The sequence below is a fragment of the Motacilla alba genome, chromosome 1A (genome assembly GCF_015832195.1).
Source record: "Motacilla alba alba isolate MOTALB_02 chromosome 1A, Motacilla_alba_V1.0_pri, whole genome shotgun sequence".
NCBI classification, from domain to species: Eukaryota; Metazoa; Chordata; class Aves; order Passeriformes; family Motacillidae; genus Motacilla; species Motacilla alba.
This window is the reverse complement of record NC_052031.1, coordinates 15,807,807-15,834,975: the sequence shown is the minus strand read 5'-3', so window position 1 is coordinate 15,834,975 and position 27,169 is coordinate 15,807,807. Positions and strand designations below refer to the sequence as shown.

The 27,169-nt window shown below is 34.4% G+C and overlaps 1 protein-coding gene across 3 annotated transcripts in view; it reads right to left on the bottom strand.

Moving 5' to 3' along the window:
* Positions 1-27,169, bottom strand: part of TBC1D22A (TBC1 domain family member 22A) — a 139,823-nt gene that overhangs the window by 72,962 nt on the left and 39,692 nt on the right. For all 3 annotated transcript variants that reach the window (XM_038153033.1, XM_038153034.1, XM_038153035.1), the window contains exons 9-10: positions 15,910-16,019; positions 6,125-6,200 (exon numbers count right to left, since the gene is read on the bottom strand). In XM_038153033.1, coding sequence (XP_038008961.1) covers positions 6,125-6,200; positions 15,910-16,019 — 186 coding nt within the window. The remainder of the gene's footprint in view (positions 1-6,124; positions 6,201-15,909; positions 16,020-27,169) is intronic.

Sequence of the window (27,169 nt, the reverse complement as noted above, 5' to 3'; positions counted from 1 at the left end):
CATTGGACAGTTCTATGGGAATAGGCACCTTTATCTCCTGGGACAAGAACCTGCAGAATGCAAAACAACCACACAATACTCAGAGAAGAAACTGTAAGAATCCCAAGTGAAGTCTGGACATTTAAAACTTTGGCAGCCCATTAAAAACACACAGCTCTTAAATAAACTAAGACTTTAGAAAGGATAATCCTACAAGTACTAATCCTGTTCTAATGAAGGATGTTTTATAAACTTCTCCAGTTAAATAAGAAAACATATTATTCATAAATATTAAGAGCTTTATCAACCAACCTTTTAGACATTTCTACAGCAAATATTTCAAAGCATGAGAAGTACACAGAATGGTACAATTAAATAAGCCTTTCCACTGTGGTTAAACAAAAAGGCATATAGAAATGAAAAAGTTTTAACTGACTACATTTCATGAAGAACTTGATCTGCACATATTTACAAACACATATAATTTACAAGAGAGTTATATTTTAAAATTCTATGTGAATAGCAAAATTACGCAAAATATCAATTTAAGACCACAACACGAAAGTACTTTATTACAAGTCCTTAGTTCTGGCATCATCTACGGAACTGCAGATAATGGGCCAACCAAGACATTTGTAACCCAAGAGAGAAATGTCAAGCATGATTAGTGAAGTCAAGATTAATTTGCTCAGAACATTAAGACAAGAGGCATTATCTAATTTATCTGTCATCTAGTGTGAATGAAAACACATATAAAACATGGCAGCAATAAGAAAAATAGGACTTGTAAAATTTTTAATAGAAGATAAGTTTTAAAAGGTAAAATAGCAATTTAACTGCACTTAGGAATAACTATTTCCTCAAGCAATACTATTCAGTATTTATTAAAAGTCATTATTTTAAGCAATCCAAATATAACAACTTAAATTTCGCACTAAAAACGCTTCTTAAGGAAATTTCAACTTTTTTTACAACAATAAAATGCAAATAAACTAGAAATTGTCCCAATGAAAACATCATATGTAGGAATAGATGTAGTAACTCTTCAAAACAGATGATCAGAAGATGCACCCACAGTGGAAACAGCAGAAATTCTGAAATTGTATTGACCCTTTGAAAAACGTAGCTGAATTCCAGAGAAACTGAATTCTTCCTTATGAGACAGTTAAAATGCAGCACTCTCTTTATGTTCCTAGGTATTTTTCCATTACCTCCATTTTGAAGAGAAGAGGGAAAGTATATACAGCAGCAGTAAGCTTTTTTAACTACTATTTTCAATAGTTTTCTGCATTTTTCCATCTCTTGTTACTAAAATTCATGGGAAAATTCTACAGAACGATTGGTGATTTTTGGTGAAAGAATGTGAAACAGTAATAACAGAGAATTTCTTTATCTACAAAAAAAAGATCTGTGCAGAACACAAATGCAAAACCTGGGTTGAGTTGTTCTAGAAAAGATGCAGAAAAACATCTTTTCAAACTTATTCCCACACAAGACGGAGAGTACTTTTTCTGAGTTGTCAATAATGGCTTTATAATTTTCTATAATAATAAGAAGAAGCCAAAATATATAAAAATACATTTAACATTAGGCTAAAGTTTTTTCTAGAACTGCTTTATTGTTAATTTAGAGAGAATGCTACATGATTTTATCACTTTTTATCAATTTTTATGGAATACCCAGACTACTTTTATCTACAAAAGCTCAGCCTTCTCCAAATGGCTACCTCAAACTCTCAAGTAATTACCAGTTGTCTTACAGTAAATTGAAGAAGATGAGACTCTTCCAAGCATGACACCAGCAAAGTGCTAAGCATCTGTAAATTCTGGAAACACAAATCCTGAATTAATTTGGGCATTCCTATACCATATCTCTTTGATTTCAACCCTAAATGAAGTAAAAGTGGAAGACAGCGTGCCACATGAGTATGACCTTTTACAAACCATGGGAAATGGTTTATGATTTAAAGCAGAGATGTCCTGCTGGCATGACAGGAAACAGAAAAGATAATTAGTTATAAGAGATTCCTTGTATTATTGAGCTAGCTATTGATCTTCCCTCTCAATTTTTTTGTATAATTCCAAGAAAAATCTGAATGATGACAACAAGTAAACTAATGAGATTGAATAATGTTTTATCTTCAAACTCCATCTCATCTATAACAACATTCCATTAACAGACCCAAAAAATTCCATTGAACACAATTTATCAAAATTATTTTCTGGAGTTTAAGCAGAATGAGATTATGATTAAATTAAGAGAGTATTTTGGCTGTTTGAAGTCTTCTGCAATATTCTGGAGTGTACAGACAAGGACAGTTACTTTGAGGGGATTTGCGATCCATAAGGCTGGGTTAATGAAGGTTGCTTGAATCACTGACATAATGCATTAGCACTCTCCAAAGCACAAGCATCACCTTTCATACACTGGTAATCCATTACTATTAGCAAATAAGCAGTACAGGCTCCATCCACACACACACACAGAGCTACTTACTACATCAAAATTTGCTTCACTGTGCAGTTACCCAGCATCAGGAAATAATGCGACACAGTACCAACAGGAATATTATTTTCTTGCACAGTAACCTTAATGAGCACTTAGGGAAGTACAGCAAATACAGATCATGAGGGGCTTTTTTACAAAGCAAAGTCACTGAATTTATATCAGCCATACATTTCTCTTTAACTGAAGTATAGGAAACCCAGAATAAAAAGACAAAAGCAAAAAGGAAATGAAGAGTAAAGCAAATATTCAATCAAATTGTGTCATGATTCCACCAAAAGCCCAATAAATTCAAGATCCCTTAGCTGAGGCATCCAAAAGGCTATGACTGCAGTACACAACCACCATCGTCTAATTAACAACTAAAACTTTATTTTAATCTTAGACATATTTTGATGTGCTTTTCTTGAAAAAGAAAGTAACTGAGTAGACAGTCTTCCAGACAAAAAGAAACAGCCCAAAGAATAATGAAAAATGTGTATCTTTCCTATGCGAAACTTTTAACTGGACCCCTGTATTATAGAGGTTGTGGTCAGCAATACAAAGTCCAACTGACAACTAATTACTAATGATATCCCTCCAGTCAGCACTAGGGCCAGTATCTTTGTTAAAAACTAATGAAAGCATAGAATAGGCTCTGTGTTTGCAAATGATACCAGATTGGGAAGGGTGCTTGAAACACTGAAAGTGAGGGTTATTATTTAAGGAACTTAGCAAGCTAAAGGAATGGCTAAGAGGAATCTCCTGAGATTCAGAGGAGGCAAGTGTCCTCTGTTTGGGACGGAAAAGTCTCATTCAACAAGCACTAACTGGGCACAGCTTGATGGAAAGCAGTTCTGCCAAGAAGGACGTGGGCATCCTGGTGGCCAACAGGCTGTAACCAAGTCAAGAATGTCCTTGCAGCAAGAAAGACCACACATTTGCTAGGCTTTCTAAGCAAGAAAGAGGCCAACAGGTCAGGGGAAGTGATTCTTCCTCTGTATCTGCCACTTGGGAAACCATGTCCGCAGCATTACCTCCAATGCTGTGACACTGGCACACATGAGCAAGCGCAGTGGGAGGCAGAGGAAGCTGGAGCACTTCACACATGAAAGGAGACTGATAGAACATGGTTTGTCCAGCCTTAAAAAGAAGCCTACAGAAAGCTGCAATGTGGCAGTCATGTTTTCTGGAAAAATCCCTTTGCCCAGGATTCTTCTCCTGGGAAGCTGAGAAGCCTCAGAGAAAAAGGAAAACAATAATTATCTGATTTGCTTCTCCTGCGTTTTGCTGCTTTGGAATGTGTTTGGAGCACACATTGTTTATCCAACTGGTGATTGTTTCATTGGTTTCATGTGAATTGTTTTGACTTAATGACCAATCACAGTCAAGCTGTGTCGGGACTCTGGAAGGAGTCATGAGTTTTCATTATTATCTTTTTAGCCTTCTGTAAGTATCCTTTCTGTATTCTTTAGTATAGTTTAGTATAGCATTCTTTAATATAATATAGTATCATAAAATAATAAATTAGCCTTCTAAGAACGTGGAGTCAGATTCATCAATCTTTCCATCGTCTGGAGAACCCAGCAAATACAATACTGGAACTACCTAAAGGGAGCATGCAGGGAATGTGGAGCCAAATTCTTCTCAGAGGTGCACTGAGATAAAATAAAAGGCGGTAGACATAATTTCCATTTTAAAAAATAATTATTTATATAAAAAATAAAATGACAGTGGAAGTAGTCAAACTTCCCAAATAGTCCTATCCAAAGCAGCTGCAGAATCTCCATCCCTGGAATCACTCAAAACTCAACAGGGCAAGACTCCACAGAGCCTGCTCTAAATCAGCCCTGTCCTATTAGATAGAGACATCCAGGCAAGGCAAACACTGACTTCCAGAGGCCCATATAACCTAAGCAGTTCTAAGTGTCCATCAATATTTACTAGCGAACACTCATGATATCTACTGAAAACTACAAAAAAATTTATAAAGACCTCCCAGCTTTATTTTAAATTAGATAAGAAACAGGAACTCACACTTTACTTTCAGTTGCAAAGGATGATCAAAGAACAGTGTAAGATGACACAACTGCTTGTTACAACTGACTTATTTTTTTAAAGTGTGAAGCTTTAAAAATAATGCTTCCTAAACCAAATAATTGAGAGAAATTATTTAACTATATCCCTAAAGCACTGAAGGTATAAATAAGACTTTAGAATTTCTTTTTTCCTTAAACTAAACAATATATTGTATTACACTTAATATTTTTAATCAATTGAACAACAAAGTTGACTATCAGAATGCTATTTCTAATTTTAAAAACTTGGTTAAACAGTTTATTTATATAAATGTTCATTGACCAAGTTAAGGAAGTCTATTTATAGGAATTTTAATTATACACTTCATTTAATATATAATAATTTGCTTTTGAAATGTAAACCTTCCAAGACTAAAATTACATATAAAAATCACATTATGAGGAGTTATATTATTTTTAAGTAACAAAATACATTTATTTAACTATATTTTAATATTAATATTTAGCTATTCATTATACAGAAATATGCCCTTATATTTTTCAGATTTACTGGCATTTTTAAAAAAATGTATCTACAACAAAAATTCTTACATACATTTAAGTTTATAGTGTAATTTTACACAAACATTTTTCTCCTGTCCTGGTTGTTGATCATTAAAAATACCTTAATATCCTAGAAAAGCACAAGGACCATTATAAAATATTAAGGATGTACATACAAGCAGGCAAAATTGACTCAGACAAGCACAGGCATAAAAAAAACTTCACAGTATACATAACAAAACCAGGGAATTAATGTTTCCAAGAAGATTATCAAATATAAAGCTACACAAGAAATTTTTTTTCTAAGTCATCACTGACATGCTAGTGTTGAAAATATATGCCCGGTTCTGCTTGGCAACATTTTGTTAATACTCTGTTCATTAATTTAACAAACTATCAAGAGATTATGTTTAGAATGGGCAAGCATTATCTCTTGCATTTCATTTAATTAAACTCTGTCCTAGCTATAAGACAGTCAGCATTTCATGAAAGGAATTACTTTAAGGATGAAGGTAAAATATTTCAAAGTGCGCTGCTTAAACGTGAAAGAATAATCTAAAATTACCCCTGCACATAATGTAATTTATCTATAAAATTAAAGATGTTATTTCCAGAGTTCATAATTAATTGGATTCCACTGAGAAATTATGCAGGCATTTCAGATAGCAAAATGATGCACAAAGGCACAAAACATAGTGCCGAAGGACAACCATAAACAACCAGTGTGACTGGCCTGCATTACAACAACCATTGAGGCTTAATGGGAAATGAATACTGGCTGCCTTTTGTATGTGCTCATTACTCCGCTGCAAAGAAATTGCCATTGAATTTTGATTATATTGCCTTAATAAAAAGTAATGAAAGAGGCTCATGCTCTAGTGGCTTTCTTTTAAATGATACACGACAGTGATCCGCAAAGGCCAGCGTGCCACAAGCCAGTGGTGACACCTCACCTGAGGAAGGTGACGTTATCACACCATTGCAGGTGACTGCAGGGATGTTGGCTTTTCTCGCCAACATTTTAACTAAACACTTTCAGTTTAACATCAGTTAGAAATTAGTTTGCCTTTGAGACTTACCATCAATTCGACTAACAAGTTCTTCCAACATCTTCACTTTCTTCTGGATTCCTGGCTGTGCAAACGTGTAGTTATCCTAAAGACCAGACCACATACAAGTATTAGTTGCAGAAAGGCAAGAAAGGTTTCTTTTCTTTCAATTACTTTTCTTAATCCATGTATTTTTCTCATGGTTTTTTCTTATGGTGTTTCTGTTTTGTGACTACATTTTCTGGGTCTGCTTTTACAGTAAAATAGTAAGTCATCACACTGTACAGTCCTGTGAGCCCCCACCTCTAACAGGATACTCTGTATAGCTACTCCTGCATCAATTGCTCTCTACTTGCTAATCTAGGGAAGTTACTTTATTGCAGAAATCCAAGTAGATTTAAAAGGCCCTCATCTTGCATGCCAAAATGTGCATTTTTAGATTTTTTTTAAGGTGATTTTTTCTTGGAAATATACAATTCTACAAATAATGTAGGAAATATGAAAATTTAACCTATAATCAGAGGCAGGGAAAGAATCTGATCTTTTGAAGTACAGAGTAATAACTTCAAGCAGCATAAGAAATCAAAAGTCTGTTTTAATGTACTCATAACTGTTCTGAACCCAAGATTGCGGTTAATATCATGAATCAAAATCTAACATATAAGCAATGTAGCTAAAAGGACATTATATTTGCATATATTTCTTTGATTGAATTGACTCCAAATAGATTTTTAATTTGCAGATTGCAGCTCTGTAATATAGACTTGAGTTTCAAATAATGACAGCAAGAAAGATATCTCTGCTTGAAACCCAAAGTGATCAATCTTTTTAAATGATGACATTATTGAAATATACAGCAATGTTTCTGAATATTTAATTGACAATCCCTCCATTCAGCTCATTTTGTTACAGTTGTCTTCCTGTGGTTCTTGAGAGATTCAAGAAAAGAAAATTATACGTACTTTTTTAAAAGAAAGTTGCTATGTAGAAGTTGTTTTTTTTGTGTAACCACCACACGCACAGAAAATCAGAGTATAGGATGTTTTGCCTCAACTGCTATTGTTTGAGTAATTCCTTTACCAACTGGAGCTAAGTAATCCCAAAATATTAATTTTTCTTGACTTTATTTCAATTTTTAACTTGGTCTTAGAGTAGTAGAGATGATTATCAGTTTGTATATTTTATGTATCAGTTCATTTTTATGTTTTTCTATTTAAAACCAAAAAGTCTTATTGACTGTCTTGACTTTATTTACATGGAAGTTTTTTTAGGTTTTATTTGACTTACAAAACTGAACTACAATTTAATCCTCAAATTCTGTAAAACTGCTATAAAGTGTGAAGTCTAAAAGTTCACAAGGCAAAATGATACACTAATAATTCTGTAAATTAAAGTACTTCAGCCAACAAGCAATTTACAGTATCAAAAAGTCTACACTTGTAACTGACCACAGTAATAGCTATTTTTAAAATTACAGCAAAATTTTCTACTAGTTTAGCAGTAGCCCTTTCACAGTAATCAATATTAGAACTCAGTGTATAAACTAAGACAGTATGGATGAGGAAGCAAGAATAATTTCCTGAATTTTTTAATTTTCCACAATCACCAAGTAAAAGAGGCAACAATTCCTGCTTGTTGACATTATTTCACAAACAGAACATGAGCATCCTTTTTAATGCAACAAAGCACCAAAATGGAAAGAACCGAAAGATTCACACAGAATTCAGATCTATTATAATCTCATTTCAGGAAGAAAGAAATTATCCTATGCACTGGAACGCTGCCTTTTACACCAGTCTGCACACACCTGTATCAGTCATGCTGGATAATATCCAGGGCACAGCCTCTTTAGGAAATCATAATCACTTTCTTCACAGAACATACTCTAACAACAAAAATTGCATTCACTTTTTTTTTGTCCCAAAATGTTTCTATACTGTTCTATTTATTTATTTAAATAGAGTTAACTGGTGTTTCTTGAAGTAGTACTGCACTCAAAGTACAGCAACATGGTATTTAATTATTTCCTCTGTAACAGATCCTCTGTAAAAGAACACCCCTGCATGTAACACTGAAAGTCAACACAGAGTTAAAACACTGATGCTTCCATCATTAGTCTCTCCCCAGGTAGTGCAACTCTCCTCGACTGTGATCAATGAATCTGAAACTACTGTCTTTCTCAAAGCCTAATTTACTCCATACGAACCTGGAAATGCAACCCAAAACTGCCATCTTGATTTGGATACAGGTAAATTTGCTTTTCACTACATTTTATCTTTTGCCTATTCATTTCTCTGTTCATTATTTCAGCTGCAAATGAACACAGCTGGGGGTCACTCTTCTACTTGTGCTGACTCATCTAAACTGGAAAGATCTTTATTGGATTCCCCAGCACTCTCTTCTAATTAAACTGTGTTGTACATATGCCCTCCTATGACACTGGTAGTTGACCTCCTGGGGTTTGTGAAACTGTGAGAAAGACTTTGTAAATGTAAAAGGTATTCTGTTACCCACTATTCTTGCTCCTTTTGTGCTTTTAGATGAAGGAAAAATAGTAAAACAGAAATGAAACAACATGCCAAGCTCACGAAATTCATGAATTATTGTTCAGGGCTGTTGAGCCAAGACAATTATTTTCTCAATTACTTATGACTATTTCAGAGATTGTCTTTTGCTCATTATTGATGGTCAAAGTTTCAAATGAGGAAATAGAAAGAAAATTTCAGGATGAAAACTAGGAGTTCACATAAAATATCTCTTACTTCCAAACACTGTTCTTGACAGTAAGCATTCACATATGACAAAGTATGTATGTACACCAGAACCCTTGATAAACATAAAAATTCAGGCACTGGTGTGCAATGAATATCTAAATTCCTTGATGTTCTATTCAGATAGGTTCCAACACACTTTCAGTGAACTATGCTAACCTACTTCACAGCTGAATGGTCATAATATCTAGTTCAGACTGACACATAATTAGTTTCACCTTCCAATACAGAAGGTTAGGGCTTTATAAAGTCACAAGAGATCACAGCTTGCATCAGCTTCAAATCTTTGTGTTAGTAGTCTGTACTTATTCTGTAGAAACTGGTATAACACCCTACTTCCCTGCAGCTGCAGCTAGGTCTGGATTTCTCAAAACCTAGTTGTTAAAATTTAAAATAAAATACTAAAATTACAGACTTCACAGAACATTTTAAAATCTATTAGGCAATTCCTTACTTTTTTAAGGGTAAAGAAATTTTAAATGGAAGAAACTTGGAAAAGGCTCATAAATTGAACTGGGACTGTCCTCCCAGAAAGGATGAGGGAGAGAGAGGGAGAGACACGTCATAAGTACCAGCTGAAGAAAATCCCTCATCTTTTTCTCTTAATATGTGATGATGGGATAATTTTAGAAGAAGAAGCAGCAAGCTGAAGAGGAATGGAAAACAGTATTTCATGACATCATGAAGAAGAAACAGAGCCAACCAAAGTAAAAGAGTAAAACACTGTCAGTAATTTGACATAATGACAGCAGCCAAGCAGAGGCATAGGCACAATGCTTCTCATCTCTTCAGGTCATACACACTGTTCACCAACAGTGCACTGAAGGAAATATCAGAAACATTTCTAGAACCAAATGGAAAGTTTTGACACAAAGTGTTCATGTGTTGTTTGCTCATGTTTTATCAATGAGATCAGAGCTTTTAAATATAGAAGATACACTAAGTAATCCATACAACAGACATACAGACTTGGATGTGTATTTTCTCTACCAATGCATATTTAAGAATTGCTATGCATCAATTTAGTATGTTCAAGTATAGTATCACATGAACAAATGACAACTAAAAGAAAAAGGTTTTCCTATCCTTATTATGTCACAAAGAGATGAATTCTTCTTTTTTACTTATTTAAGTACTTCATTCACATATTTCTGAATTCTCTTAGCAAACTCCTATTAAAAATCTTGGTTCACCTTGCTCAGAAAGTTATGCAAAAAGATAGGGGCAGGAGGGAGGGAATCATGACACCAGATAATATCCACGACATATATTAACACTGTCAATGGAAGCACACTTCACCCAAAGTGTTTCTTGAAGATAAAGATTATAATGTAAATTCACTCCTGCATACAGCTCAGGATAGAGTGTGCATGCACAAGAACAAACACACAAGTGTGCTGAACTATGCTGTTAGCACAGTCCACAGCATGTTCCATTATTACTCCAAAACACTTCTTTAGAAGAAAAGGTCTGTCAACCATTACAACTATGAAGCCTGACTTTTCAAAATGCAAAATTTCCTAAGTAGTAGGAAAAATATTCACAAAGCATTGCAGCCCAAAATTTTGCATATGTAATATGTATGCAAAAGGGTATCTTATTCCTATGTAACGGGACAAAAAACCAACAGTTCATTAAAAGGTAGGTACTGATTCTTATGTTAGAGCAGCATCCATAGAGTCAGAACCAAAGATCCAACCATCTACTGGTCTGTGTAGACAAACCTCAGTTTTACCCAAGTGAATGCATCATAAATTACAGAAACTGTTAACATGGCAATGACAAAAGGGCTCAGAGTACATTTTTGGATTACAGCATAGGCCAGGCAACAGTTCAAATCTGGATTAGAGCTAGAAATCATAAATACAAACATGTACAATGCCAAAAGCTGATGTTGCAAATTTTAGGCAAAGGATAAAATATTTTTATGCTGAAGTATACTGATAGCACAGTATATTTCATCTACTGATTACAAATAGATTTGTTGTCTTCCTGAAAGTTTTACTCTCAGTGACAGGCTAGAAAACTGCATTATTATGCAGAAACTTGTACAGGAGTTCAATGAAAAGGTAAAAAATAAGCTATATTTGACCTATTTTTCCTTTAAAATAAACCAGGAAGGTCCTGTGAAGAATTTTCAGAAGACTTATTTCTGCACATTCTTCTCAACAATTGAAATGCATGTTCATGTTATTTATTGGATCCAGCTTTCCAAGCACCCACCCTTCCTTCCTTCCTTCCATCCATCCAGGCATATGTAAGTAACAACTTTCCATAACCCAGGAGTGAGAAAGAACTCTGCAGGATTCCCTCTAAAGGTCATAAATCTTGCTATTTTATCATAGAAATAGCTAATATGTACCTCAGCACACTCTAGTCCCTGGATATGAATTATCTCACTTCTATTCTAAGAATCACCAGGCCCTGATAAATGATTATATTAATATTTTAGTGCTATTTTTAATACATCTGGTTAGATCATTATGCAATGCATGTATTTCCCCTTTGGTTATTTTATTACCAGTATACTCGAACTTAAAATTAAAAGTTATACTCTATTTTATACATGAACATTACATTTTCAGATGGCACAGATCAATGTGAACTTTTTACTTGAATGTTAATGAGACACTGTTGAGGAAAGTGTTATAAAGGACAATTTAGTAATACAAAAAAAAAGTTAATAATGTGGATATATGGGAATGTCTACTTAATTACATGGAAAAATACTCATGGGATAATTCTCGATTTCCCATATGAACAGCCACAGATGAAAATACAAAAATGCTCATGCATCATCTACAGTTTAGAAGTGTTGCAAAGACAACCAGCTTTATCACATGCATGGAAGATACATTTTGCATATGGCCACACACAGCCTCAGAACCAGGTTTTCATAAATCAGCATAAATCAGCACATCTTGCAAGAACACGGGCTGGAGATGAGTTCTGTGCCAAAGGACCTGAAATCTCAGCAGACAGAAATCTGAGACGGAGTCACTGGTGAGCCTTGGCAGCAAAGCCAGCCAGCAGACTGCTGGCCCGTGGAGGGAAGTGACTGGCTGCCAAAGCCAAATCACCTGGAGCAAGCTGCTCAAGGCCATGTGGACTCTGGGTCTGAGCTTCCAGAATGAGGATTCTACAACCTGTCCGACCAAACAATTCCAGAGTTCAATCTTTACTGTGTAAATTTTCCTTCAAATGTTTAATAAATTAAACATTTAATAAATTAAAATAATTTCTTGTATTTCAAGACCATATCTAAAATACTACATCCATTTTTAAGGACCCAGATATAAGAAAAAGGTTATAAACTCCAGAATAAACTGAAGCAAGAGCAAAAGGTCACCAAGATGCTAAGAGATATGGAGCACATGCTCTTTGAGAGGCTGAGGAAACTGGGCCTGTTCAGCCTGAAGAAAAGACAGCTCCAGAAGCACCTAATCACAGCCTAATAAAACACAAGTTATTAAGACAACAAACTTCCATTTTCAATAGTGGTGCCCAGTGGGAAGATAAGAGACAAGCAGCATGAACAAAAAAATATTCCATCTGCCTACTGGGGAGAACCTTCAACATAAGGATGAGGAAGTACTGGAATAGGTTAACCCCCAGAGATTGTGATGTCTGTCCTCGGAGGGTTCAAGGCCCAGCTGGACAAAGCCTTGAGAAAGTCAGTCTGACCTCAGAGCCAGCCCTACATTGCACAGAATTATCCTATTTTCTTATGATTTCAGAAGATCTCATTTGTACTCCTGAAATAAATAAGAAACAATTGCAGTGAGGCATAGTCTTTTTGGGACAAAAACTAAAGAAAAAATTCAGAGCACAGACTCAGGAAGCACTGAAAAGGAAAACCATTACATACATCATCATTCAAAATTGACTGCTATAAGACAGCTACAGATTTCAAGATTAAATTATATTTATATTTAAAAACTCCTAGTATTTGTTAGATCAATTTTTAGAACTTTAATCAAACTGTGATATGACACATGTGCAGTCACTTAGAAGCCTAAACTCAGAGACAACCAACAGAGAAAGAAGATGCAAAGTAATCTAAGAACAAAAAATAGATTAAATTATCATGCAAGATTAAACATTAACTGCTGGAACAGTTCTGCAAACTCTCTAGCTGGAGCCAAAAACATACTTGCATAGGAACCTCCAGGTGACAAAAAACAGCACAGAGGAATCTGCTAAAGCGACAGATGATTTGAACAAGTTTTTATTTCTTCTCTCAGCTGAGAACTGTATGCATGTCAGGAAGTGACAGTCCTGCTGCCCAATGCCAACCCCTGTTCTTTTTGCACAGCTCTCTGTGGTTCAAAGATGCATTCTTATATTAAAAATACAGAGTCACATTAGATATGTAAGGCAAGGAGGTAAGACGAGTGAGGAATGAAGAAATAATAGATACTATGTGTGGTAAAACTCCAACAAGAAATGCATATGTCTTAATAACACCTTTGACAATTCCAGAATCAAGAAAATGAGACCATCTGGGTGGATTGGAAAAACAAATGAGTTTTCTGTTAAGAATAATAAAGGGGTACAAATACAATCATAAAATCATTCTTCCATTACACCCTTCTGCAGTGAAAAGACAAAACACACAAAAAAATGTATCTAGCTCATATTAGCCAAAAATTTCACATGACCCTAACAGTTATCAAAGTGCACTCATTAAATTTATCCAATATTGGTAGGGCAACATGAAATGGAGATTTATATTGACAAATAAATTAATGGAAACACTCTGCAGAGAATCTTTGATTGCAGTTACCACATGCCACATATCCCTGTACATTTTATTCAGGCATCTCAGGGAAAATCATCACATACAACACATAGGAGTCTTCTATGCCATATTTTCAGAGAGAAATGATTGTGCATCCAGAATGCAAGTCAGCCAGAACTATAGCACCACGCAATTAATCCACTGGGAATCTTTAAAGTTCATCTAGTCCAAACCTCCTGCTGTGGGCAGGGACAGCTTCAGCTCAATCACGCTGTTTAAAGCCACATCAGTCCTGACCTTCAACACTTCCAGGAACAGAACATCCACAACATTTTTGAGCTCCCTCATCATAGAAAATGCACTCCTTATGCCCAATTTAAATCTCTTCTGTTTGAAATGTTGCCCCTTGTCCTATTACTACAGACCCTGGCAAAAAGTCTCTCTCCAGATTTATTAAAAGCCCCCTTTAAGAACTGAAAGGTTACAGTAACATCTCCCCAGAGCCTTCTCTTCTCCAGGCTGAACAACCTCAATATTCTCAACCTTTCCTCACAGGAGAGATGCTCCAGCCCTCTGATCACCTTCATGGCCCTCCTCTAGACCCATTCCAACAGGTCCATGTCTGCCCTGTGCTGGGGATCCCTGAAATGGCTGCAGCACTCTAGGTGGGTGCTCACAAGGGCAGAGTAGAGGGGCAAAATCCCCTCCCTCACCTTGCTGCCCACCTGCCTTGCGTGCAGCCCAGGACACAGTTGGCTTTCTGGACTGCAAGTGCACATTGCCAGTCCTGTCCAACAGCATCCCCAGTCCTTCTCCACAGGGTTACTTCTTCCAACCAACTCTACCTGCAACTACAAGACTGTTATATCTGCTAAGTAAAGTGGAATCATCACAGAAAGGAAACAAAACAGGAGAATGGGAGAAGAAAAACAAGAAACCGTTTTATTTCAGCAGCACTGCAGTTGCACTGAATTAACTGGAACATCATTAGTCACACCACTAGCATAATCTTTCAAGCCTTTTTTTGATGGATGAGTGCATCCTTCAATATATCCAACAATATTCCATTTATACAACAGCTTAAATTTTCATTGATGCAGTTTAATTCCATTGCAATTGGTTTCCACATTTGGCTTCTTAGTACCTGATACTTGTGTTTGAAAACAGAATTTTAAGGAGAAATTGCCTAATCTTTGAACTTCCTTTCCTAGAAAAAAAAAATAAAGCAAGATGCTAGTGACAATGATGTTCCAGAAGCAGGTAAAACAGTTGGAGGAGTTTGCATTTCTTTACCTGGCTTTCTTCCTTCCCAGTAGATTTCAAGCTCTCACTTTTTTCTTTATAACTTTTCACATATTTTTGCTATGTGGTCAAATAGTTTAAAATTTAGGAGGTCTGAGACATTGAAATAAGCAAACCAGCATTTGTTACAGGAACTGATGAAGGAAAATGACTGTGCATTTCAAAAATGCTACACAAAACACTGAGCTTTAACCAGGAAAAATACAATTAAAACACCTTCAAAAAAGTTAAAGCCTTTTGTTGCTGACTCAATCCTAGAAGCATTTTGTCAAAAATGAACTCTGTTACAAGGTTCAACTCACAATCTGCTTTAGCCAATGAAACATTCATATTAAAATATGTCATAGGAAAGAACGTTGTAGATACTTCTAATCTTCATAAACTTTTAAGCCCATGAACATTTACAGAAAAATCTACCATTATTAGACTCCAGCTTGCTGCCTGTAACAGAAAAATTGTGCCTTCGTTTATAGCTTTTCCACATAGAAAAAAATCAGTGAAGCACTCAGTGAAGTAGCATAAGTACCAAGTTTTAAATGGGTATTTTAAAAATATTAAGATAATTTCAGGAACTATTAAAACAGCAATCACTTATAGGTTGCTATATTAACAACTGAAAAATTAATAAATAAGCCAGGTTTTTACCACCTCAGTGAGGTTCTGAGCAACTGTTCTTCATGCTTGGTAACAGATTTGCAAAACATGCATCTAGAACTGGAAGTTTCTGTTGTGCTCCAGAACATCACACACAATGAAACATGCAGACATTTTGATTAAGAGAAATTGAATGTTTTGTTTTTTTCCTTTTCCCTTCTTTCCTTTTTATGCCAAACTCACAGTCGATTTCTCCAGTGGGAAAATCAAAAAAAAACACCCTGTTTTTCATAAATGTACTCTTTTTCAGCCTTTAAGTACTTCAAAGCCATGACATTAATCAGTTAACTCCACTACTTCATTAATCAGTTAACTCCACTACTTACAGACAGGAAAAATCAGTGTACCTGAATGCCATCAAGCAACTTGCTCATGCACCAGTAACTGTCAGCTTCTATGTTCTGCAGCACTTCTTCAGGCAGACTGGAAACATCAAAATTTTCCACTTCTTCTTCTTCTGTTTCAGGAAAAGAAAGAGAAAGACAAGTCAATGAAGTGCACAGAATAAATAAAGCAAGAATGAGGAACATAATTGAAAACAAAGACAGCCACCACTTATCTTCAAGTCAGAAACCAATGCACATTTACTTTAACAGGGCCTAAATAAATCATTTATTGCTTAACTGTGTCATCTAATGGCTTTAAATGTTAATGAATACTTAATTTCTTGCAGACTGTGAAAATCTCAAATCATGCCTGGTTAACCAGAATTAATGTATAATAAATCACTTTATTCTAAACATTTCACACCTGAAAGAGGATCAGAAGCACTTTGAGAGCCCTCAAGCTATATATGAACAATCCCTGAAAAAGATGACTATGTTCACACCATGCACAGAATGTGCAAATATGTTGCCAGTCTTCACAGAAGAAAAAGCCCCAAGAAATACTTCTCAGAAAAGCACTGAACTTTATGTAAAAAAGGAGACTACAGTTTGAATTTAGAAAAGAAAAACCTTTCCAAATAGAAAATTAATGATGTATCCACTACTGCACGAAACAAAACTTCAGTACATCTTACACATATTAACTCACAAAAAAGTCTTACAGTTATACAGTTTATTCTATTTTCATAAATCAGCGCCCCACTGGAAAAAAATTCTAGTTAATATTTATAACTTTCATTTTAATATTTCAAATGGCAAAAAAAGAAGCAACCCATTCTCACTCTGCCTCACTATGTCTACAGAAAAAAAACAGTAAATGCACCAGAGTTCCTCTTATTTATACAAAACACAAGCATATACTGAAGTGTCTTCCCTTTGAATGAAGTCTTCAGGCCCTCCTCCACCAAACATTTGCTGAAAGAATGAGATTACAACTACTTTGGCAATGTGCTCCTTTGCAATTTTCTGCCTCGGAGCACCTTTTCTTTTCATGACACCGGTATAACATTTCTGAAAGAAAAGGTAGCTATAAACCATAGCACAACACACGTGGTATGAAAAGATAACAAATGAAAAAGACTTGTTATGTTCTCTTTCTCATCTTTCTTATCTTGCCTCATTTTTGTCTCTCTCTTTTAAAATCTACCATTTTGCACTATAGTCTCACATCAGGTTTTAAACCAACAAAAAGCTGAAGATCCATATAAACATCAAAGGTGGGCATCTTCACAGCCAACAAAGAAGACCAAGAAGTGACAGAGTACTACCTGACTTGTTCTAAACTAGAAAGATAAATAAATCAGATGAATCACATTTTAAAAAAATCTTGCTTTTCAGTATTAGCTATAATTTGCTATTAAAAGGATTGCCTCAGAATGCAGACCTTTGAACTGTGGAAGTCTAAACTAAGCTGAAATAAAGCTTTAAACACCCACCAAATGATCTGCTGTCCTGTGATTGAACTACCTGCAAGCTGTAAGAAAACCAGCCCAGTTTGTAGGTAGGCTAAATGATGCAACCTGGACAGCAACAACACTCCAGCATTAATATTTTGGAAAAACTAGATTCTTATTGTTCTAATAAAGATGGATTATCAAATTAGAATGACCAATTTTTATTCCCTCCAGAAAATACACTATAGCTTTTAAGAAATATCTTTCAATGGTTCCAGTTACTGTTCATCAGAAATATGTCCCCCAAGCACAGAGAGGAAGTCAGGACAGGCCTTTCTGAAAAGAACACAGGTCTGACACAAATTTACTACTCTAAGTAAAATTCTCATTATTCCACAGGGAACAACAACAGATATAGATAGCTTTTAGGAATCTTTCTTCACTGAAAGAATCAGCAGTCCCCAGTTATAATGTCACAGAACCACATACACAGCCATTACAGACATTAAAAAGCAGTTTTATAAAGTACTTGTCCAGCTGTCTTGTTTTGTCTCCCCACTGAAGAGCTATCCAAGAACATTTTCCTTTCTGTGGCTTAAAGAAACTGATCCATTTCCATAAGCCTCTTAAACACAAAATCATTATTCAAGATCTTTTACATGTTCTTTAAATATATAAGCTACTTCTAAGACCAATTTTCAATCCCACTGTGCTTCCAAGGCATCACACTAAGTCATCTCTTCTGAAGTCAGATAATGAAGTTTTGAAATTAAAAAGATATAATTAAGTGTTCCAGACAACTCAGTTGTATATTTCTATTGTACCCTAGCAGAATTTCCCCTGTGTAAAGCAACTGTGTCAAACTTAGGCTTAAAATTCTGCAACCAAGCATTTCAATAAATAAATCTAATTACTTGGAGCTGTAATACAATACAGTTTCATTAAATCAGCTAAGATGTATATTTTTGGATATGTTATGTTAACTGGTACTTTTTGATTCAAATGTGGTCTATGATGAACAAGGAGAAACACTGTGGAAGCACCCAAGAACTCTTCCAACAAAGATGGCACAGCATCACAAAAGCAAAGTCTCAAACAAGCAAATGCTCAGTGATGTCAATGGTTTCTGCTGCACCACTCCACCTTATCTTGCTACACTTTATTGAGGAAGTTCAAAACTGACACTGAATATCCAAAGGACCCTTTTCCAAAGTACAAATGAAATTAAAAAAGGCCATCCCTTTTGACAAGCTCCAATTAAGGAACATTTGATTGGCAGAATGCAAAATCACAATCTACATAGTTAGCATTTATTCGTTTATTTGGGTATGCACATAGTGCAAAATTCTTCTTTTTCCCTGCAGTTTTAAGGGGAAAAGCATTCAAGCTCCATGTTGTTCTCTCTCTTTTTTTTTCTTTTTTTTCTTTTCTTTTTCTTATTTGGATGAAGAAATGAACACACTAGAAAAGTTTTGAAAGAAAGACCACCAGGGATTTCAGAAAAAACAGAAGCAAAAATAAGAAAATAACCATCCCAAAGTGCATAAGATATTATTTGTGCTTGAGAACATAATTGCAATTTCTGGTTTTAAATAACTTTAAATTTATCTTCAATTAGTGAAATCTGAATGGACAGTAACATAAAGACTGAATAAAAGAATGTGGACAGAAATAGCAGGCCAGTGTGTGCAATATCTGGGGGAGAAAAGATCACTGCTTAAAACTTCCCAATTAGGAAGTCTTACAGTTTCCTGTGGAGAACTTTATCATGTTATCTATACAACTGTAAAAGACAGGAAAATGTCAGGTTGCCTGGAGGAGAACTGTTGTAGCATGGAGTCTATGACATGCTGATCTGAATATGTGCATTGCTGGTTTACTCACTCCCAGGGTATGCTTCTAAAACTTCCCAAAAAGATTAACTTTTTCTAAACAGCTCTAACTGTATCCACTCACAATGGCAGAGACATAAGGATAAAATCAAAATTTTAAAAAATACTGCTTCCAGCTACTTACAGATTCAGTTTCCCAGTAACAGCAGAAAGTAAACATGCTAAACAGCTTGCCTCCATTAAAAGTAGGTTTTAATTCAAGATTAAGCCTAATGGATAATTTTGATTGAAGTTGTTCAGAATGTTAAAATTAAGTTCACAACTGATCTTTGTCTTTTAGCTGCAATAGACTTCTTCTAAAGAGTGCTGGAATTTTACCTTTTCAGTACAGATCAGGGGTGGTTTGCATTCAGAACTTCTCTAAACCTGCTACTGACACCAAAATTCAGTCTTTATCAAGTGTGAAAAAAATGAATGTAACTTCATAGTTTTCATACTTCATTACACCAAGCAAGTTCCTACAAAAAATATCTCCATTAAATAAAGCACACATTCTCTCAAAGGATTTTTTTAAAATGAAACAAACATTTAATTGTTTACTAATTGTTTTAACTAATTGTTTACTAATATTTTAACTGAAGCATTTTTTCTTGAAATTGTTTCTCAACACTCAGAATCAGCAAAACTCAAATGAATTCACTGGAGTGTGAGGTGGGGGATAAAATGGATGGCAGGGTAAAAAAGACCTAGTGCTGAATCCCAAAACAGAATGCAAGATCATCAATAAATTATGATTGCTCTTTACAAACACTTAATATACAAAATAATACATAAAAACATTAGATCAGTTAATGAGCTGAACATTCTAAAATTGGAGACTTTTTAACACTATTCTGTGTAAATGTAGAAAAAGCATTACCATATACCTGAAGTCCAAATTATCTATCTCTTGCAGCAGTGCAAGGAAACCATTCTGACCACAGATGCACAGGTGCTTCTCTGTATAAAGCTTACTGTACTGCAATCTACTTCAGATGTTACATCTTCAGGCAGACCTAACACAAAGGTGACCGCCCAAGTATGCAAGTACAAAAAAAATCACACATGATTGCATGCAGAGGTGCACAGCAATATTTCCTCATCTAGATCTTACATATTCCACTCCAAACTCAGTTTTCAAAAAGCCTTATGAAACACCTATTCAGTCACTGTTGCACTAGGCAATGTTTTTCTAAGAAGATCAGGACATAATAGAGCATTTAAATGTAAATTCTTTCAGTAACAATTGCCTAATTAAATATGTATATTACCATATCAATATCACCCATTGAAAAAGTCCTAGTTACATATTAATCTTGATAGAAATAGCTCTTGAGCTGTTAAGGATGAATCACCAAAGTAAAATCTTCACTTTTCTTTGTGGTACTGCAGTCACAAAGGTAAAATTTAAAAAAAACCCCTTAATCTTCTCATCAGTCCAGGCTTAGGTAAACATGACCTTACTGCATTTCAAATATTCCCCTATAACCATTCATGTTCTCACATACATGATATATTGACAATCCATCTATTTTAACATTGTTAATAATCTTACATTTGTTTTCAATTGATCTTCCACAATATCCTTCAAATGCAAAAGGAAGCAAGATAAACATCTTTATACATCTGTGTAAGAATAGTGTTTCAAACATTAATCATTGTATTTTATTAATATTAATTTTCTAAATAATTTTGCTGCACATGGCTACTGTTACAATCTTGTGTGACCTGGCAAGCAAGGTAAATCATCCTGTCCAAAAACACTGTAAACTTGACCACATGGACTGAACTTCTATGCTCATCAAAATTAATGTATGACCCAGCAGGTACTCTCAATTTGCTCTGTCACAAAAGAGTAGATACTTCACATATTTTTCCTCTAATTCCAGATTCTGTATGAAAGTAATCAGTAAATCATTCAGAGACTCCCTTTAGTGGGCCTACATTGCTTGCCAGTAAGACCTTTTCTACCCAGACTTTTTCTTGGCTAGATTTTAATTATCTTTTTTTCCTCCACAATAAATAATCCAGAATTTGCCCTTATTTCATATTCATAATCTACTGCACATATATCCACAAAAACAACCCTGTTTTTAAGGATGGTAAATTTATTTGAAAAATGGAAACTCTCAGGTCACGTTGCAAATTAAACAAAAGACATCAGTTCCTCATAGGCTGCAGACTCAGATTAATGCTTCATGAGTCAGACAGAAGGAAGATTAAAAGCTCTACGACCAAAACAGGGTACAAAGGTAAAATTAAGTAAAACTGGTGGTGGCAACATGTCTTTGGCTCACAGAACTTGTATAACGCCACATACAGAACTGAGAACCTCTTCCACGTAGGTGAGAAATTAGCCAGTAAGTGCAGTTTGAAATAAGAAGAGTATGAGCAACATCCTTGGGCATGATATTATTATGAAACAGAAGACTTCAAAGCTTGTAAGACGCAAAGCTTGTAAGACTTCAAAGCTCTTCTTAAAAATGGATTTCAGCAACAATGAACACAATGATCAGAACAAATTCTTCTCATAGTACTCACTTCAATAGGTGTGCTACTGTCAATCAAAACAGCCTGCCAGGGAGAAGCTGTGCATGTGCCACCAAATTAAGGGACCCATAATGAGCAACCAGTATGCATGGTGAGCACAGGATGCTGATGAGTATTTTCTTAGAATGCCACACAAGGGAATTCCCTGAGAAATCCAAAAGGTGCTTGGAGAATAGGAAATGAAAGATTAAAGGTTGAACATGTCTCTGACACTACATTTTTAATTAACTAGTTTGTGCTTTATCATTTAATTATTTAAAGCATCAACACACATATCCACAAACACACAGAGACGAAACACCAAGTGTGGGACAAGAGCAAACCACAGTGGGGTCAAAAAAGTTTAAAGCAAACCTCAGGAACAAAGGCCTTCCCCATGTATAGGATTGATTAGAGAGTTATTTCAGAACTATCACCCTAGCACTGGAAAAGCCTTCAAAGAGAATCCATAAATTAATGTAGTTTTAGAAAATAACTATTTATTGGAGATGGAAAAAAATCAACTGCACTAAAAGCTACAACGTATTTAAAAGATAAAGAAACAAGTATATGTATCTGCACATGCAAGGGTGAACATTAAAAGCACTGAAAATTAATACTTCTTTACTGAAAATATTTAAAAAAAAAAAGAAAAGTCAAAAAAAGAAATTCTATTGCAAGTAATTACTTAATAACAGAAGGCTGGCAAAGAGAACTCATTTGAAAAATTTCATAAACAGCAATATGCTTTATACATTTTCTGGATAACTTAAAAAGCTCAAAAGTTCAATTCCAACATGGGTAAATATAAAGCAATACAAATTATCCAAGAACTTCTACATAAATATAAAAACTTCCAAAAATTCAGAATTGTAATTTTTCCTGTGACTGAAGACTGAAAAATTTGCCACTGTCACATAAGCTAATCAACCATTTACATATGACCATAGCTCTGTGCAAGCATAACTTCACTCACCCATATAGCAATTTTTATTTTAATCCATTAATGTCATTTGAATGGCATAACAAAATAAGAAATAAGTTCTCAAAGAAAAATGGATGGCAGAGGAAACAACTGTCCCTCAGAGACAACATCCCCACATGCCTATGACAGTGGCAGTTTGCTGCAACCTACACTGTGCAATATCCAAATTTCAATTGGATTTATATAAATTTTCTTAACCAAAATTACATGCTTCCGTGTTTTGTAATCTCCCACATCATTCACAGCTAATAAGAAATCCACCCAACAGATTTCGTGCCTTATTTACAACAGAAATTAAGTGACAACCATTATTTCTGCTTTTTAGCACAAACTGCAAATACTGAATTTGAAGAAGCATATTTGAGGAGAATGCACTCTGCAGGAAAAACTACTGCTTCTATTGCTTAACTGCTGAATGCATTCCTTAACTACCTTAATCTGCTGTGATTTACACTTTCCTAATGAAACTGCTACATATGCTTCTGAGGCAAAAAAGCCACACAGCTTGCTCTTTTCATAAATTTCAAACATACTTTTACATATTGTATAGGTATTTATTGTCAAGATAAAGAAATAATCAAACCTCTAGAAAAAAAAAGCTCACTCTGTCTATTCAAAAATAATAGTATGATCTTTAATTTTCTTCAACAATGTTATTGTAAGAAAGGTAGTTGTCCTTAAATTTCAGTTACATCACAGTAAATTTTTATGTCACAATTAACTAAAGATGGAACACGTAAATCAGTTCACAAATGTTTTTGATGACAACATAATTGATAATCCAATTTTTTAAAAGTACTAGGATTTGCCAAAATCAATGTCCTATAAAAGCATAAAGTACTTTCTGTTTCTATGAAATAATGCAATGAAAGCCTACAGAAGAAAAACTGTTTTGCAAGAAAACTTTTTTCCCTTTTTTCGTTACCGTGCTCAAGTAAATAATTTTTCACTTCTGCTTTAAAAATTTTTATCCACAGCTTAAAGTAAAAATTTAAAATATCATATTTCTCAAATAAGAAACCAGCAAAATATTCCCACACTAATGAAAAACATAATGACTTCATTACTATGATTAAAAAAGGTTTGCATTTAAACTACAAGCAAAGCCCAGTCGAAGTTCCAGCATACAAACTTCTGACAAATTTATCTGTATTGGTTTGACATCTATAAATTATTAACTAACCATGTATCTCATCGAAAATAAGAGCAAAAAAATTTCTTACAATTCTTTTTAAAGCACTGATCCACCAAATTTGAAAATCTTTTCTTAGATCTTTAGCTAATACTGATCTGTACAACAGGATTGGAATGTTACACTTCTGGCACTTGTAAAGCATGTTGCCATTGCTTAAGCATTACTCCTTCTCTTTTAGCTTTTCTTCCCACAAGTTACTTCATAATAAACACACAAAGCTGTGATGTTTGGATGTCAAAAACCACTTTTAATGGCATAAAAGCCATTAAAGTAATTTCCCAGTCTGTTGGAAAGCATTCTTGAGAAGACTTAGATCTGGAAGTATAAGCACTTCTGTGCCGCTTCGCTGAGGAGAGATGATCACTAATTATAACTATATGGAGACCATGGGGAGAGGAGAAATAAGAATGCAGAAGCCAAAACTAAAATATGCTGCTCCCTTTGGAATACATGTCTCTCCCATAGCTATATTTATTGCAATTAACTTCCTTCTTCACAATTCTTCCATTTTTATACCTGAAGAAATATTTTGGCTTCTCTTCAATTTTAGTTTACTGCTTCTACCACTATTCAAGATTTTTTTTTTCTATTTATTCCCATGACCCAACATTTCCAGTCTGTAGTTTCAAACAGAATACCCTTCACTAATGTCTCATTACTTCCTCATAGTATGAGTCTATTAGTTTCTTAATTGCTTTCAAAAATGAGACAATATAAACCACAAAATGTATTTCAAACTTGAAAAATGCACTGTTTTTTACATTAGCATTCATATTATAAAATTAATTGCATTTTAAAAATACTGAGAGTGTGCACTAAGCATCATGAAATAGCACATCTTCTTTAGACAGATCCATTTGAAAATTTAGAAACACACATATAGATGCAAAACAAACTTTAAAAGCAGGTAATTTTAAATCCACATCATCCTATGCAGTGAAAGAGGACTTTCATCGACAGATTTGTTTTAATATATACATGGAGAACTATAATTCTTTTTTCTCAAGTTCTTTTTAGTATACATCAGAGAAGAAAAAAAAAAGCAAACTTGAATGATACAATAAGTGAAATACAAAAAGTTTTTTAAAAGACGAATCTGAGTTACCTGAAAACATCAAACACTTCAAATCAATAGCAAGTCTAGACTTGACTTATTTATTCTGATTACTTATGACAGAAGTTTGAGTAGTCCCATTTGAACTAAGAATTTTTTTTTATTAATTCAGAGATTTTTTCTATACATCTCTTATAGCAAAAATTGAAATGAATGCCTCTTATTTTGCCCAAAAGACAGGGTTTTGAAAGTTTCCTCACAAGAAATATCTAATCAAAAAAATCCACACAATCTCCTGCTATGAGGTGATATTTTACAGGTTCCATCAGATCTCTTTCAGACATTTTGCCTCTTTGACAGACTTCCTGGCACTGATATGACTCAAGAAATTTTTATTAGTAACTTTCAAGTTCCTACTTGGCTTTTCCTCTGAAGTGTAAAAACTGTCAATGTCATCTAAAAGATGGGCTTTACACGGGCTTGAACTCCCCAGTTGCTTTTCAGAAAAGTATTCACTTTAAATCACAGCTTTACCACAAAAAAGAAATGGAGGGTGGGCCATACATCATAGTATGCTGATCAGTATTCTCAAGACACACTTTTTTGGTATGACAAGGAAGCATGCAATAAATATTTAAAACAAGCAAACAAATTAAAATAAACACTAACTCAAAACACTGAACTCCACCTACAGATGCCTCCACTCACAAGAATGGGGAGAGCAGTACAACAAATAACAAGAAGCTGTAAATTTAAGGAAATATAATCCAATTATTTTTGCTCTAATATCAATAAGAAAACTTTGTAATGTTAGGAAGAGTAGGAAGATGATTGTAATCTCACACCTACAGATGTAGTCAAAAACATTTTTATGAAATGGGAATTGCCAATTTTTCCATTCTTATCTTATGCCACCAAAGATTAAAAATTTTCATTTAATTCCCTACTTCACAGGATAGCCAATCATAGACATTTTTAAGAAAAGAACATTTAATTTAAACAGTGGTACACTGAAGCTATTACTACCAGCCATCAAAAATCATTAGGTCAGAAAAATCCTCTGTCCAACACTGATTTTAATCTTTCAGAAAGGAAGGGTTTGCTTCTTCATAGCTGCTCTTTAAGCTGTTCTCCACAGCCAACCTTTCTTAATCAATTTAGATACATTTTTTTAAAGCTTGTAAGTCAAACACAGATCAAAAAATGCACCAATTGTTTCAATGAAAATATGATAATTAGTTATGAGTCTGTTTTGAAACATTTATTTATGTAGGGTAAAGTGAAAAGTTTCAGACTTGAAGCACAGCAACTTCATATGCAGATGCTATTCTGAAAAAAGTTATATCGATTGTCCTTTCTTTGAAGATCACTTAAAAATTTAAAAAATTTGAAAGACTAGACCTTAAAATTTCAGGTGTCAAGGGAGGTTTTGTTTTTTTTTTTTAATGCCTTGTATTAAACAGACATTCATAAGAGACTATGAGCAATTAATACCATTACTCAAAATACTGATTTTCTCTCACATAGAAAGCTAAAAATAACAGGCAATTAAGCAGTTGGATATACTTCAGATAATCCTAATGTCTCTTTTTCACTTCTGACAGATATTATTAACAGCCAGAGAATTCTAACTTTAATTAGGCTTACTCCACTGCAAATAGATAGAAGCCTTTTTTAAAATTATGCACAAAAACTATTTGAGTTGAATTACATTAATTTTTTCCTGAAAGACAGTGAAGCTGAGGTACATCCTACTTTGTCAACTAATACATCCTTATGACTTAAGTATCCAGGACTATTACTACTCTATATCTGTAACCAAACTGAAGAAGATATTTTATTACAGCCCATACTTTGTTCAAGCTAGAATATGCGCCAGTTCATAAGAATAAGAATTTTCATTTTACAGTTTGTAGGGTTAACTGAACAGATTTCCAAGGAATTGATTTTGTTTCAGTGGAGGTCATGAATACTTCAATGGAGTTACTTTCTCCATTGCATCAGTATGATATGACTTTAAACACTTTGATTACTAAGAGCTACAAATGAACTTGAAAAAAAAACCAACTAAGATTATAAAAAATGTGACAAAAAGTCTTCATATGAAAAGTAAAGGAAGGGGACAAAGCCCAAGTCTACTGGATGGAACAATGCATCCAACATTTCAGATGAACTATTCTAATTAGCTCAGAA